Consider the following 12,709-nt stretch of genomic DNA (forward strand, 5'->3'; position numbering starts at 1 on the left):
ACAGTACTTGAGGACTGTGGCACCTTCTGGTTGAACTCGTACATAGATAGATATACCTTTTCAATGTTCAGATAATTCTCGATAACTCTTGCTATGTTAGAAAAAATCTTGTTTAACATTATCATCTTTAGCAACTTTCTTCATAAACAGCTGTGATTGTGCTAATGTTACAATTTTATGTGAATTCTGCCTAATTTGCCTTGGGAGGGTTTTCCTGATGATGTAACTGACAGTCAGGCTATATAAAGCTACAGGAGCCGCTTCGAGTCAAACTAGTAAATACTTGATCCTGTAGCACACAACTGTATTATGTAGTACTGTAGCTTGTAAGGTTTTACTGATGTAGTAGTATTAATTTTAATCAACCATAGTGGCCACACAAAATGTATCAAGGTCAATATATGGATTTAAGTAGAAATCACTCGCCAACTCATAGGCTGTTGCACTGATCCACCTGTGGTCAACAAACTGTCCCATCTTCGGAATCAGATGACACAGATGAACAATTTCATCAACATGAAAAGTGAAAGTAATTGCCTCCAGAGTCCAGATGAGATGTGCCCTCACAAAGTGCAAAAGTGAAAGTAATACCAGACGCACCTGTCATATACCTGATCCGACCGCTCCGATATCAATATCTGCTCTGCTTTCCGACCACCTCTGCTCCACCCATCATCTGCTCCGTCCAATCACCATCCACATCCACTCCTACGCTTCCGCTCAACCGCCCAACCGGTCACCTTCTATAATGTCTCCATTCAACTGGAACCTCTTTCCCCTTTTAGACATATACTTTCCCCTTCGGTACATAGACCCTTACTTCCGGATCACCGGTAACTCTTCTTACCGCTCGATCACTGATCCGACATGTACATATTGATATCCACTCCGACTTATGTCTTCGCCTGTGTAAGTACTTACAAATTATATCCTTGGTACATAGCTTTACAACATAGTTCTCCTAATCACTGCCTCACACTTAGAAGTATATAACATATCCTGTACTTAGATATTTTCCTCAGTCTTAATATTACTTGTCTTCTTGCAGTTTCTACTTGTGAGAATTCTCAGTAGGACCTTGCCTCCTCCAGACACAAGTTTCATCTTGTTGTCACCTCTGACTTTCTGCTCCAACTTAGAGCCATGCTCTAAGTCTTCCCCCTTACCTCTCCACCTCTATCAATAATCCCCCTTTGCTCCTATCCACCCTCCACACTATCCTCCGCCTTCCCTGCTCCACTCCTAGTTGGCCCTGCCGCTAGTAGCACTTACCTCCCTGACCCTCAAAGCAGACCAAAGCAGTCTACTTGTCCTACCGTCGGACAACATTGGACCTACTCCAAATTTGGGGCACATACTTGGCTAAGGGTGCAGTGCATGAGCTGAAGCCAAGCCCCAACCCCTCTGCTTCTTGAGTCCCGGCACAGGTACCTAACAGCACCCTCACAAAGTGCAAGAGTGAAAGTAATATCACTGATTAGTCATCAGTAAACCGGTGAGTGTTAAGACCGTGCTCAGGGGTAAAGCGGAGTCTAAGGGGCTTGGCTTCAGCTCATATGCTGCACCCCTTACCCAAGTACATGCCCCTAATTTTGGAATGTAGTCCAACACGAGTTCTATGGGTTCCGACAGGACATCGGAACAGGGGTCCTCTGAAGGAGGACCGATGGACTACTAGGTGAGCGCGGGAAAGTTGGGCAGGGGTTGTTCTGCCCGACAGGAGGGAAGTGGGAGACTACTGCGGTCAGAACCAACAGTAGAAGCGGAGCGGAAGGAACTGCTTGGACAAAGTCCAAAGCAGAGCAGAACGGAGGGGACAGATGCAAGAGTGCGGGGTCTAGTTCTGACGCACAGGAAGTTGGAGGAGTGGAGGAATGGGGGAATGGGGGAACGGGGGAACAGGGGAATGGAGGAGCGGAGGATTGGAGGATGGCCAACCTAGGGAGTCAATCCCCTAGGCCGGCTTTTAACAGGAGTTGACTAGGATCAGGCCTAAGTCAGAGAACAGAAGAGCAGGGCTTAGAAAAGGTAATATTCAGACTGAGTATCTACAGACAAATGTACATATGTTTATATACTCTAAGTGATGAGCATAGCATAGCAGAAGGCTATGTGCTGAGTGTACAGGATTACAATAGGATGACTGAGACATATGAGAATAAGGCTCAGGGAACAGTATGTACGTGACGGATCAGAATCGCTAGGGTATAGGGATTACCAGTGATCCGAAAAGTGGAACTATGATACTAAATGGGGATAGGACCAGTTGAGTGGTTCCTGGTCTAGGAGTGGACCAGTGAGGCGGTCAGACAGACTAATAGTTAGGTGGGGGAATATGAGCGGAACTGAAGGATCCGTGCGGGTTGGAAAAGTGGAGGGAGTAGGAATAGGATCAGGCGGACCGATAGGGCGGAGGAGCGGAACCCCAGATAGGGTCGGATGGAAGGGGTATGGGGTTGGAGGACATAGGGGTAGTGTCGGAAGAGCGGAACAGGGTTGGGCAGAGGTAGCAGGGCTAATCCTGCTGAGATGCACTTTGTGCATTGTCGGGGAAGGAGGAATGGAGCGGATGGGGAAAAAGGGGGTCTGACCAGGGGTGGGGATGTTTACAGGTGGTATTGGAGGTGCTCGGATCCGGTATATGACAGTGAGCCACCAATATTCCCATATTTTGTACACCAAAATGCTCTTTCCTATACATGACATTATAAAACAATATAAAGTAATATAAAATAATGTAAAGCAATATATAAGTCTGAACTGAGCATGGACTGGCATGATTACATTGCTTTAGATTGCTATATATTACTTTGTATCATAATATACAGGAAAGAAGCATTGGGCTTACAAAATACTGCAAAATCTACTAATATCTGAGTCTCACCAGTTTACTGATGTAGGTGCACTTTATTTTTCAGGTCCCAGTGCTCTTTATTTTTCAGGTCCTGGTGCTCTTTATTTTTCAGGTCCTGTTGTTCTTTATTTTTCAGGTCCTGTCCCTGACACTACAGATAATGGCACAACACTAGTCTGGAAATGCCATGGGCAGCGAGAAGTATCCCCAGCAGTTGCACCTGCTTTGCCTCTTCACAACACTTCACTTCTGCATCCCAGCGGTCAGTGACAAGTCTTGCATGGCTGGGCATGCCACTGGCAGGCACTATTTCTAACAGTTGCAATTGTTTTGCTTTCTCACAGGCCTTCAGTTCTGCCTCCCAATGCTCCAAGACAAGTCTTCGCAAGTATGTCTAAGAAACAGAGATAGGGCCAGGCATTTGACAAAATGGAGGGAGCAGGAACATGGTGTTAAGGTCGTGCTCAAGGGAGAGGTTGCTCAAAGGGCTTTGGCTTCAGCTCGTGCGCTGCGCCCCTTACCCGAGTATGTGCCCTTAATTTCCAGGGGACAGAGGGGAAGTCTGATGGAAGTCCGGGGAGTTCCGGAGGACTTAGTGTCAGTGGAGTTCGGCGGAACTCCGGAAGGTTTATGCGGGGATGAAGTAAGGCTACTATGGAAGTCCGGAGTAGAAACTGAACAGAGGTTAGACTACCCTAAGGTAGAGCCGGAGAAGTAGTCCTAAGGTTTAACCCCTAAGACTCAGAGGTGGACAAGAGATGAGACTCAAGTCCGGAGATTGCAGGAATGAGCAGAACTAAGATGATATTCAAACTGAGGAGTTCCGGAGTATTACAGGGGTTTATATACTGTAGGTATCATGTAAGTAAATCAGTCAGCAAAGGTAAGGGCTATGTATGAAGCATGTGGAAAGTCTATTACTAAGTATAATGGATCAAAGCAGTGAAGTCGGAAATGAAGTAAGAATGGACGGATCAGTAAGCATAGTGGAATAGGACATAACCGGTAACCGGAGCAATAGCTAATCTAAAAGGAGTTAAAGGTGAGTGCGGAGATGAAGGCAGAGTGCCAGGCGGAATAGTAAGATGGAGGACCGGACTTCAATGAAGTAGATTCGGAATTCCAGATCCAGAGGCACAGGATATGACACATGGGCTCTGCATTGGGCACTTCATGTTTTGGTATGCTGGGCTCTCCACCAGGCACTTCAAGCTTTGGCCTGCAAGCTAGTGAGTATTTTGGGGTGATGAGGAGGGGTAACTTAATTCACCTTTTGACACCAATTTCCCCATCTTTACAGGTAGCTTTAGTGGATGGTGACATTGGGCTGTAATATTTGTCAGAGGATGGTGAGTATTTGACTTGAGCTCTGTACTGTTTTCTGGTTGGAAGTATCCAAATTAACACCCCCAGTGGTCAAAATGGTAAGCCCTCCATTCTTAGTACATGGCTGGTCTGATTTATATTATATATTATGAAGCTCATGCTGTGCATGTCACATGTACATGATGAACTCAAAATGAAGATGCAATCACTCACTAGTTCGTTTTTTGGGTTCTGGTCAAGTCATTTGAAGGAGGTGGTAAGGCAAAACCAAGATCTGGCAGAATCTTTGAAAGACTGGTTCAGCATTTGCCTTCAAGGTATGTAGTGCACAATGGCCTACATGACCCTTTGAGTCCTGACTGTCGGATAATAGGACTACACATTGAAGACAGGGATCTACAAATCTGAATTACTGCAAGACAGTATCAACATTATAGTAATTTGCAAACCAAAATGACAAGGGTGCCTGTCTACTACAAGTATTTCAACCCCATACCTAGTTGAGGTTGTTGCACTCATGCTTATAGCTGTGAATTATGTCTCATATTCTTATGTTAAAGTCAACAGCACTGAAAATTGATAGATTGAATGTTGTATTGACGAGTGGCTTGCAAGGCCTGAAGGAAGACATCAAATTCACTTCGGCTACTTATGCATCTATTTACCAAGGTCATTTTGGCTCATTGCAGGCACTTCCATGAACATATGGCACCTTACAAACTCCTTGAAAGACTTTGCAACAGTTTGCATGACAGGGCTCAGTATGTCACACTGTATTTTCACAAGTGCCAACCTAACATTTGTGGTTTTAAGTTTGCATGCAGGTGTTGAAGCACTCACTATGCTGTTGGCTGCATCCTGGATTGGTGACAAGGCATTTCATGATGTGATTTGAGAGTACCAGCTTGAGGAGTAGGATGATGCAGAGGCTACGGAGAGTTGAGGCTCATAGATGTGAAAGAGGATGCAGAGGATCACGCAAAAATCTATCAGTAGCTCTGTGTTATTCATCTGAATTCATTTGTTTCTGTGCTATTTTGTGTGCTACTCTATTCCTCTATATAGCTGCTAGGAGCTGCTGGTAGTTCCCTGTACTAGGTGGTCCTACTGAACTACAAGGCTACTTACATTAGTGCCTTGTAGCGCTACCTGATTCTACATAGCACTATGGAGCATGACATAGTTACCTCACTTTCTATATACAGGCACTAGTGTCCACTCCTTATTTTAACAAACTTATGACCTTTGGTCAGGGACCCTAAGTGTACATTTCATGACCTTTGTGAAATATTTCATACTTGTTATAAATTTTGAAAACATTGACAAGTCAGAAAACATTTAAAATATCATACCAGGGTACATTTTTGAAACTCAGCCTGGGTGTCAGAAAGCTGTTAGATAGAATGTTTTCAAAATGCATGGCACATTTTCAAAACATTAATATTGCAAGCAGGAGCATTAGAATAGTGGTAGGTAATGATGAGGAACAAACGAGGGATAGGTAGGTAGGCACAATGGTAGAAGCATGGTGAATAGAATTATTTATGGGGGCTAAATAAACACATCAGTGAATAATGATTGACAAAAAAAATATCAACATACTGCTTGCAGAGGGTAGAGGAACCTTGATCATTGTGAGTATTATGCACATGCTTCATGCTGGGGGTGCCAACAGTCACCATTTGACTCAACACCCAAGCCACATCACCCATAGCCTTTGTGAAAGAAATACAATCAGCATCATTAACAATAGCCTCACACCAGCATGCAAGGCTGAGAAGGACTATGAAAAACTCATTCTTCCCTCCACGGCAAAGACACAACCAATCCCCCACAGGATGTGCGTCCTCTTGGATGAGTACCTCCTTGTTGTGCCAATCTGATTGGCAGGAGGTCCACCACATGAACCACTGCTGAGCATAGCCAGGAATGTCAGTAACCGGCACCAAGGGGCATTTAATGGGGCGACTGTTCTTTATCCATGCTCCAACCTCGTGGGGTCATTTTTTGGATGGAAGGAAGGTTGAATGAAACCTAGATAGATAAATTATTTATCATTAGTATATCAATTTAAGCCCAATATAACATACAACATACTGAACTGTCAGAAAAACCAAGACTCTCTTCCAACTTGATCCACATCGCCACAATATTCTTCCAAGGATCTTCAAACTCTAAGACCTCCAAAAAATTCAAACCAAGTCTTGATCCACTGGACCAGAATCAGAATGTGAGTGGACAGTGAAACCTCTGTCTCATTTGGCGACATAATGTCAACATCCATCGAGTCTTCAAGCATTTCTGAATCCTTTGTTGCTGGTGGAGTTGGTGAGGGAGCAGGTGCTGTTGTTGTTGCAGGAGATGACAAGGTAGTCGGCGATGTAGCAGGTACCATTGTTGCAGTAGTTGTAGTAGAGGGTGTTACTGCAAGTACTAGGTGTTGCTACAGTAGCAAGTGTTGGAGTGATACTGAACTTAGTCACAGTGGACATTGTTGACATAGTGGTGGTGATAGCACCAGGTGTACAAGCTGTGACAGGCTGGGCTACAGGTTTGGTTGTGGTAGGCTGGGCTACAGGTTTGGTTGCAGTAGGCTGAATCGTGGTATCGGTTGGTGTGCCACTTACTGCAGGCTGCAGGGCCACAGACTGAGTAGCTGCAGCAACCCTTGGCATGAGGCTACACGACAGGGCTGTGGACTGAGTAGCTGCAGCAACCACTGGTGTGAGGCCACATGAGGAGGTCAACAGTGATAAAATAGGTTGCAGCACTCGAGCTTCACATATCTCAGGCGCTGGGGAGATGAACAGAATACAATTGATATTGTTGCAACATTGAGGGCTCATGACTCACGAAAGACATCTTGAATGAAGTTGTTAAAGTCACCAATCCAACCTTCCAAATCGGGTAGCACTTCAGTCGAACTCTAACTCATCACCCACTGTCTTACCATGATGCACACTGAAGGTATTGCTGATCAGCACCGAACAAACACCAAGACATATAATACATACAACCAAGTTGTGATCTGGCCACCCAGCCATGGCTGAGGACCCCTGATGAGGATTGCAACCATGCAACCAGTCTTCGCATATATCTGGTTAGCAGCCACATCAAGTGTCTTGGGCAAGGAGTCCATTGCACTGTGAGTTCATGAATACATTTTTGTTGTGTGGATAGTGTTTGATCTTACCTTTGGATACCATAGAGGTATTCACTGTCTTGCTCTCCATTGGCAGCTTCATCCTCATTGACTTGCTGACTGTTTTCAGATCTGCTCGACCTCTGCTTTGACCTCTGGTGTTGCCTCTCGAAGAAGCTCATTGAAACAATCCTTCTACCACTCAAGGAACTTTATTGGACTATCCTTCTTCGATGGTTGGAACAAAAGCTTGCACGTAAGCGCCATATTCCTTTCTCTGTCTTCATCTTGAATTTACCTTTGTAATATAGGTGAAAGTATGCTTGCCATGGCAGGAGTTGGCCCTTGCATTTGCCAGCGAGGTCAAGAAGTTTTCGTGACCCTGTACCACTTGTTGTGCCACACAAAAGATTAAAATACCAGTGGTAGATCTGCTGCATGGGGAATCAAGGACTGGAAGTGTGCATACAAACTTGCTTACCTTCTCCTTCTTCTTTCTGTCATTCGAACTGACATGTCCTCGTGCCTACTATGGGCGTCCACCAGCTTGGCTTCAGGTACAAGGAGTAAGCGGATAGGTGGCAAACCACTCTCTGTAAATGTCCTTCCAGAAAATCCTGGCATGCCTTTGTGTCTGTAGCAGCAAGGAACAAGGAAAGTCTTGACTCTAACCAAACAACTTGTTCCTTTGTTGCCCAAGCTGGTTGATCCATGACAGACAACAGAATTTTAAAATTGGGAGGATGTTTTGAAAATTGGCTCTTTTTTAAACCGTCTGAAGTTATATAGTAAGCCTGTTTGTATTTAATATATGCAAGGGTCTGACATGATGTGATATGTGATAATGTGACTTTGGGCAGGTACACTTTACCTACAAAAAAACACTGTTCATAGATGTTGCTGCTGTCTATCCCTGTTGAACCTCTCATTATAATCTGATGACAAGTGAGTTTTTAAAATTTTATGTTTCCACTTCCCACTCATCACTTCCAATTGTGACCCCACTCCAGGATTTTGTGTCTCCAGAGAGATTCTTCTGAAAGAACTTCCAGGACATCAATTGTACTCCTCCATCATGCTCATATCTTCATCGCCGCCACCCATTGTAAGCAACCTGCTGTCTGTGCCACCATATCAGTGCAGGAGGGCTCCAGCAGTGAACTGGAGCTCTCATCAAGCACACCAGCCTGCTATGGTGGTGCCTTACATCCCTGTTCATCCACCACCTGTTGAATCACCTGCACCACATCGAGAAAGGACAAGTTCTTTCAAACCTCCACCACACCAAGAATAGATGGTGTCCTTTGAAGACAAAAACCCGACATATACAGTATGTAATTTGGTAACACATTGTGTATATAGACTTAAGGATAACTTCCAGCATTGCCCTCATCCTAGTCATATAATTTGTGTTCAAAATGTACCACCTCCAGCAGTGCCAATGGTACAATTGTCATATGGAAATTCCCCCTCTTCAGCTCCCTCTTCAACGTCCTCCTTAACTCTCACACCATTTTCAACCCCCTCATCTGAGTTGTCACTAGCCCCAACTGCAACCAGTAGCACACTTGTACTGTCTCCTGCATCTGAGATGCCTCCAACAGCCAGGAGTAACCAACAGAAATTGGGCGCACTTGATTTTCTTGATTCTGCTTCCATCACAAGTACAGAATATCTCAATGCTCAAAAATTCTACTCTGTTCGTGTTGGTTGCAAGATAGGTGTCTTCAGCTCCTGGTATGTGTTTTTCCGTGCTTTGAACTTTAGATAACCTATTTTTCAGGTGGGAGACCTACAGACAAGTGTGTCATTACCCTGCTGCAGAATACAAGGGTTTCCATAGTAAAAGGGATGCAGTTTATGACTTTGTGAGTTACTGTACACGGATTCAATGGGATGCGTAATAGGGTTCTTTTGTATATACTATGAAAGAGAAACCGAAAAGTTACTACAATCATATTTAGAGTTATTTCATGTATCTAGAACTTTAGAACAGTGTTTTTGAGTTGTATATACCAGCAATTTGAAATCATGATGTTTGCAGCCCATAGGACTATGATACAATGGTTTTGCTTAGAATCATGTTTTTGATTAAGTTACAAGTAGTATGGGCATTATTATATGCAAGTTCTCAAGACATTACTTAGATTTGACGGGGAAAGACCAGATACAAGGCAAACAGCTGCACACATGCACTATGACTGTGAGTTTATTATGTTCTAGTACTGCTAAATATTGGATACCAATGTTAAATGACATGCATACACTGGCAGGCTTCACAGAAACATGCATATGTATTTGACAAAGCATAGCCACCACATGTATGCTTTAATCTTTGGCTATCTGAAGTAGCTTTTCCTTCTACTAATCCTGCAATGTCAAAATGTGCAGCTAGCAGCTCTACTGCAGGCTCTTGCAAGAAACCTCATGTTTTCATAGTTGACAAGAATGGACTGTCATGCATGACCATGAGTCAATGTCCTTCACAGTTATACCATTACACACACCATAACCAGGTGTCCTGGCCAACGACAAGTTTGTAACATATCAAAACCTGCAGAAGCCATTTCACATCATCCACCGCAGCCTCCACCACCTCTGATCATGGATGATCCAGTGACCAATCAGCATGAGGGATATTCTTGCCCATGGAGTCAGAAGGATAAGCCTTCAAGCTTCAGGACCGGTAAGTTTTTTGATGTTCCTCTAGTGATTTTGCTGACTTAAATTAGTCACAACTAGAAGCATGGCTTCAACTTTGCCTCTACTGTTCTCGATGAACTAATTCGTTGTGATGGATTTTGGGAGGACCTATCAGGGATATGTGCATGCAGGTCACCTGACCAATATTGTTGTTGCAACTGCTTCAATGGTACCTTGACATGCAAGGAATGTATCATTTCGGTTCATCTAATGCTTCCCCTTCACCGCATTGAGGTAAGCACCTTTAGTGCTGTTGATAGGCAACTGATATTGATCCTTCATACACTTAGGTTTGGCAAGATACTTATTTCCAATGGACCTCTCTATGCTTGCTGGGGTCATCTGTTCAGCTTGGCCATTGTGGCCATTGTTGTCCAATGCCCATCCCAGCCTCATATCAGTTTACGGTCCTGGATGTTAGTGGGGTACATGTGGTCTTGCTGTTTTTTTTTGTGGCTGCTACAATGCACAATCTCGTTATGTCCAGTTGCTCCATGCGGGTTGGTATCCAATGACCATTGACCAACCTTGCGCAGCGGCCACATTTACAGTGCTGGAATTTTTTCATGAGTTGATCCTGCAAGGGAAGCTCAACATCTTTGACTTCTACAATACCCTTCTCCGCATCTCAGATGGCCCTGGAGTTACAGACTTCATGGTATGTGTCATTCATCAATATTAAGTCATTGGCTGACTGTAGCTCTACTAGAATCACTATAACGACCTTTCACGCATTATGCGTCAATGGCAGCATGTCATGTCCCTCAAGCGAGCTGGTCATGGACATGATCCAGCAGGAATAGAAGCCACCAGTGCAGGATCATTGGTCATAGAATGTGCTGCTTGCCCTCATCCAGGACGCAACTTGCCTGATGGTTGGGAAACTACTACTCGAAATTCTATGTTAGTGTGTATTGTTCTCTGTCATGGTGATTGTAACTTGCTCATACTTTACTAGGTACCTTTACACATTATATCTGTCAATGGACACAAACTTTCAGCTTCCTCTGAAGAACCACCACTTAAGAGATATTGAACTTGCCCCAGGGTGGTCATTTTTTGTGGAGGAGTCTGCATTTCAAGCAGTAATAGCTGAGTCTGGGGAGCGCAACAAGGGGAGCACATGTCAAGTCAAGCATGACCCCATTGTTCGTGCCAATGTCCATAACAAAGATGGGTAGAGGAACTTCTTGTTATCAAGGAGATGCATTGAGTGTTGGCGTTTTTTGAGTGGAAGGCTGCATGGTGGTTATCACAGGCCAATCTTCACACCAATATCACCCCAGCTCTTCACCATGGACTGTCTGCCAATGCACACAAGCAGGCCTCCATTCTCACTCAGTGTTAGGTACCATGCCGGCTCAAGAGGCAGAGGGGTCAGGGCTTGGCTTCAGCTCTTGCACTGCGCCCTTAGCCGAGTACGTGCCCCGAATTTGGAGTGGATCCGACGTTGTCCGACAATAGGACAAGTGGACCGCTTAGGTCCATTTTGAGGGTCGGGAAGTAAGAGCTGCTAGCGGCGGGCCGACTAGGAGCGGAGCGGAGAAGGCGGGGAACAATGTGGAGGGTGGGTAGAAACCAGGGGGATATTTGATAGGAGCGGAGATGGCGGAGGATAATGTAGAGGATAGGAAAAGGGGTGATAGGAGGATATTGATAGGGGCGGGGTAATAAGGGAAAGACTTAGAGCACGGCTCTAAGTCGGAGCGGAGGGTCGGAGGGTCGGAGGTGACAACAAGTTGAGACTTGTGTTCAGAGGAGGCAAGGTCCTACTGAGAATTCCCACAAGAGGTAACTGCAAGAAGACAAGTAATATTAAGACTAAGGGAAAATATCTAAGTACATGATATGCTATATACTTCTATGTATGAGGCAGTGACCAGGATAACTATGTAGTAAGGCTATGTACCAAGGATATCATTTGTAAGTACTTTACATAGGAAAGACATAGGTCGGGGCGGATATCAATATGTACGCGTTGGATCAGTGATTGAGTGGTAATAGGAATTACCAGTGATCCGGAAGTAAGGGTCTAAGTACCGAAAGGGAAAGCATATATCTAAAAGGGGAAAGAGGTCCAGTTGAATGGAGATGTTATGGAAGGGGACCGGTTGAGCGGTTGAGCGGAAGCGTAGGGCGGAATGCGGGTTTGTGATAGGACGGAGTGGAGAGGGTCGGAAAGCGGAGCGGATATCAGTATTGGAGCGGTCGGATCAGGTATATGACACAGTCTCTACTAGTGGGAATTCTCTGTAGGACGAGTGGTGTTCATTCCTTTTTTCACAATATATGACCTTTGGTCAGGGACCCTAAGTGTACATTTCACGACCTTTGTGAAATATTTCATACTTGAAAACATTGACAAGTCAGAAAACACTTAAAATATCTTACCAGGGCGCATTTTTGAAACTCAGCCTGGGTGTCAAAAACCTGTTAGATAGAATGTTTTCAAAACTTGGCCAGGGTGTCAGAAAACTGTCAGACTCAACCTGGCCACATTTTCAAAAAGACCCAGACACATTTCAAAACAACTGACACATTTTCAAAACTTGAACTGACTACCAGACATGGTAGAATACACCAGCAAATGAATAACATCAACCTAACACTATGTTAGCTTACCAGAAGAACAACACAATGAAAATGAACGAACCTTCAATCATATCAGGGTCCACATCCTCAAT

The 12,709-nt window shown here is 44.5% G+C and overlaps 4 protein-coding genes across 4 annotated transcripts; 2 read left to right on the forward strand and 2 right to left on the reverse strand.

Moving 5' to 3' along the window:
- Positions 1–3,041: 3,041 nt before the first annotated feature.
- EDB91DRAFT_1082198 (uncharacterized protein) lies at positions 3,042–5,278 on the forward strand (the record flags this gene model as incomplete). The annotated part of the gene is made up of 11 exons (XM_041315468.1): positions 3,042–3,116; positions 3,207–3,379; positions 3,401–3,554; positions 4,057–4,083; positions 4,155–4,170; positions 4,247–4,278; positions 4,335–4,497; positions 4,748–4,849; positions 4,870–4,941; positions 5,005–5,066; positions 5,246–5,278. 11 exons carry the CDS (start codon positions 3,042–3,044, stop codon positions 5,276–5,278), a joined length of 909 nt encoding a protein of 302 aa, XP_041176915.1.
- A 440-nt stretch (positions 5,279–5,718) lies between these two features.
- EDB91DRAFT_1053589 (uncharacterized protein) lies at positions 5,719–6,180 on the reverse strand (the record flags this gene model as incomplete). Its single annotated transcript, XM_041313762.1, has 1 exon — positions 5,719–6,180. A coding segment is annotated over one exon (462 nt), but the record flags the coding sequence as incomplete, so codon positions are not given.
- Positions 6,181–6,471: 291 nt separating this feature from the next.
- Positions 6,472–7,504, reverse strand: EDB91DRAFT_1248570 (uncharacterized protein; the record flags this gene model as incomplete). Its single annotated transcript, XM_041322953.1, has 5 exons — positions 6,472–6,974; positions 7,034–7,075; positions 7,131–7,141; positions 7,195–7,323; positions 7,374–7,504. The coding sequence occupies 5 exons, from the start codon at positions 7,502–7,504 to the stop codon at positions 6,472–6,474; spliced, it is 816 nt and encodes a 271-aa protein (XP_041176917.1).
- Positions 7,505–10,504: 3,000 nt separating this feature from the next.
- On the forward strand, positions 10,505–11,206 carry EDB91DRAFT_1248571 (uncharacterized protein; the record flags this gene model as incomplete). Its single annotated transcript, XM_041322954.1, has 4 exons — positions 10,505–10,511; positions 10,562–10,683; positions 10,735–10,928; positions 10,984–11,206. 4 exons carry the CDS (start codon positions 10,505–10,507, stop codon positions 11,204–11,206), a joined length of 546 nt encoding a protein of 181 aa, XP_041176918.1.
- Between the last annotated feature and the right edge of the window lie 1,503 nt (positions 11,207–12,709).

Source organism: Suillus paluster (assembly GCF_016628075.1).
Source record: "Suillus paluster strain FC165 chromosome Unknown EDB91scaffold_27, whole genome shotgun sequence".
In the NCBI taxonomy this organism is placed as follows: Eukaryota; Fungi; Basidiomycota; class Agaricomycetes; order Boletales; family Suillaceae; genus Suillus; species Suillus paluster.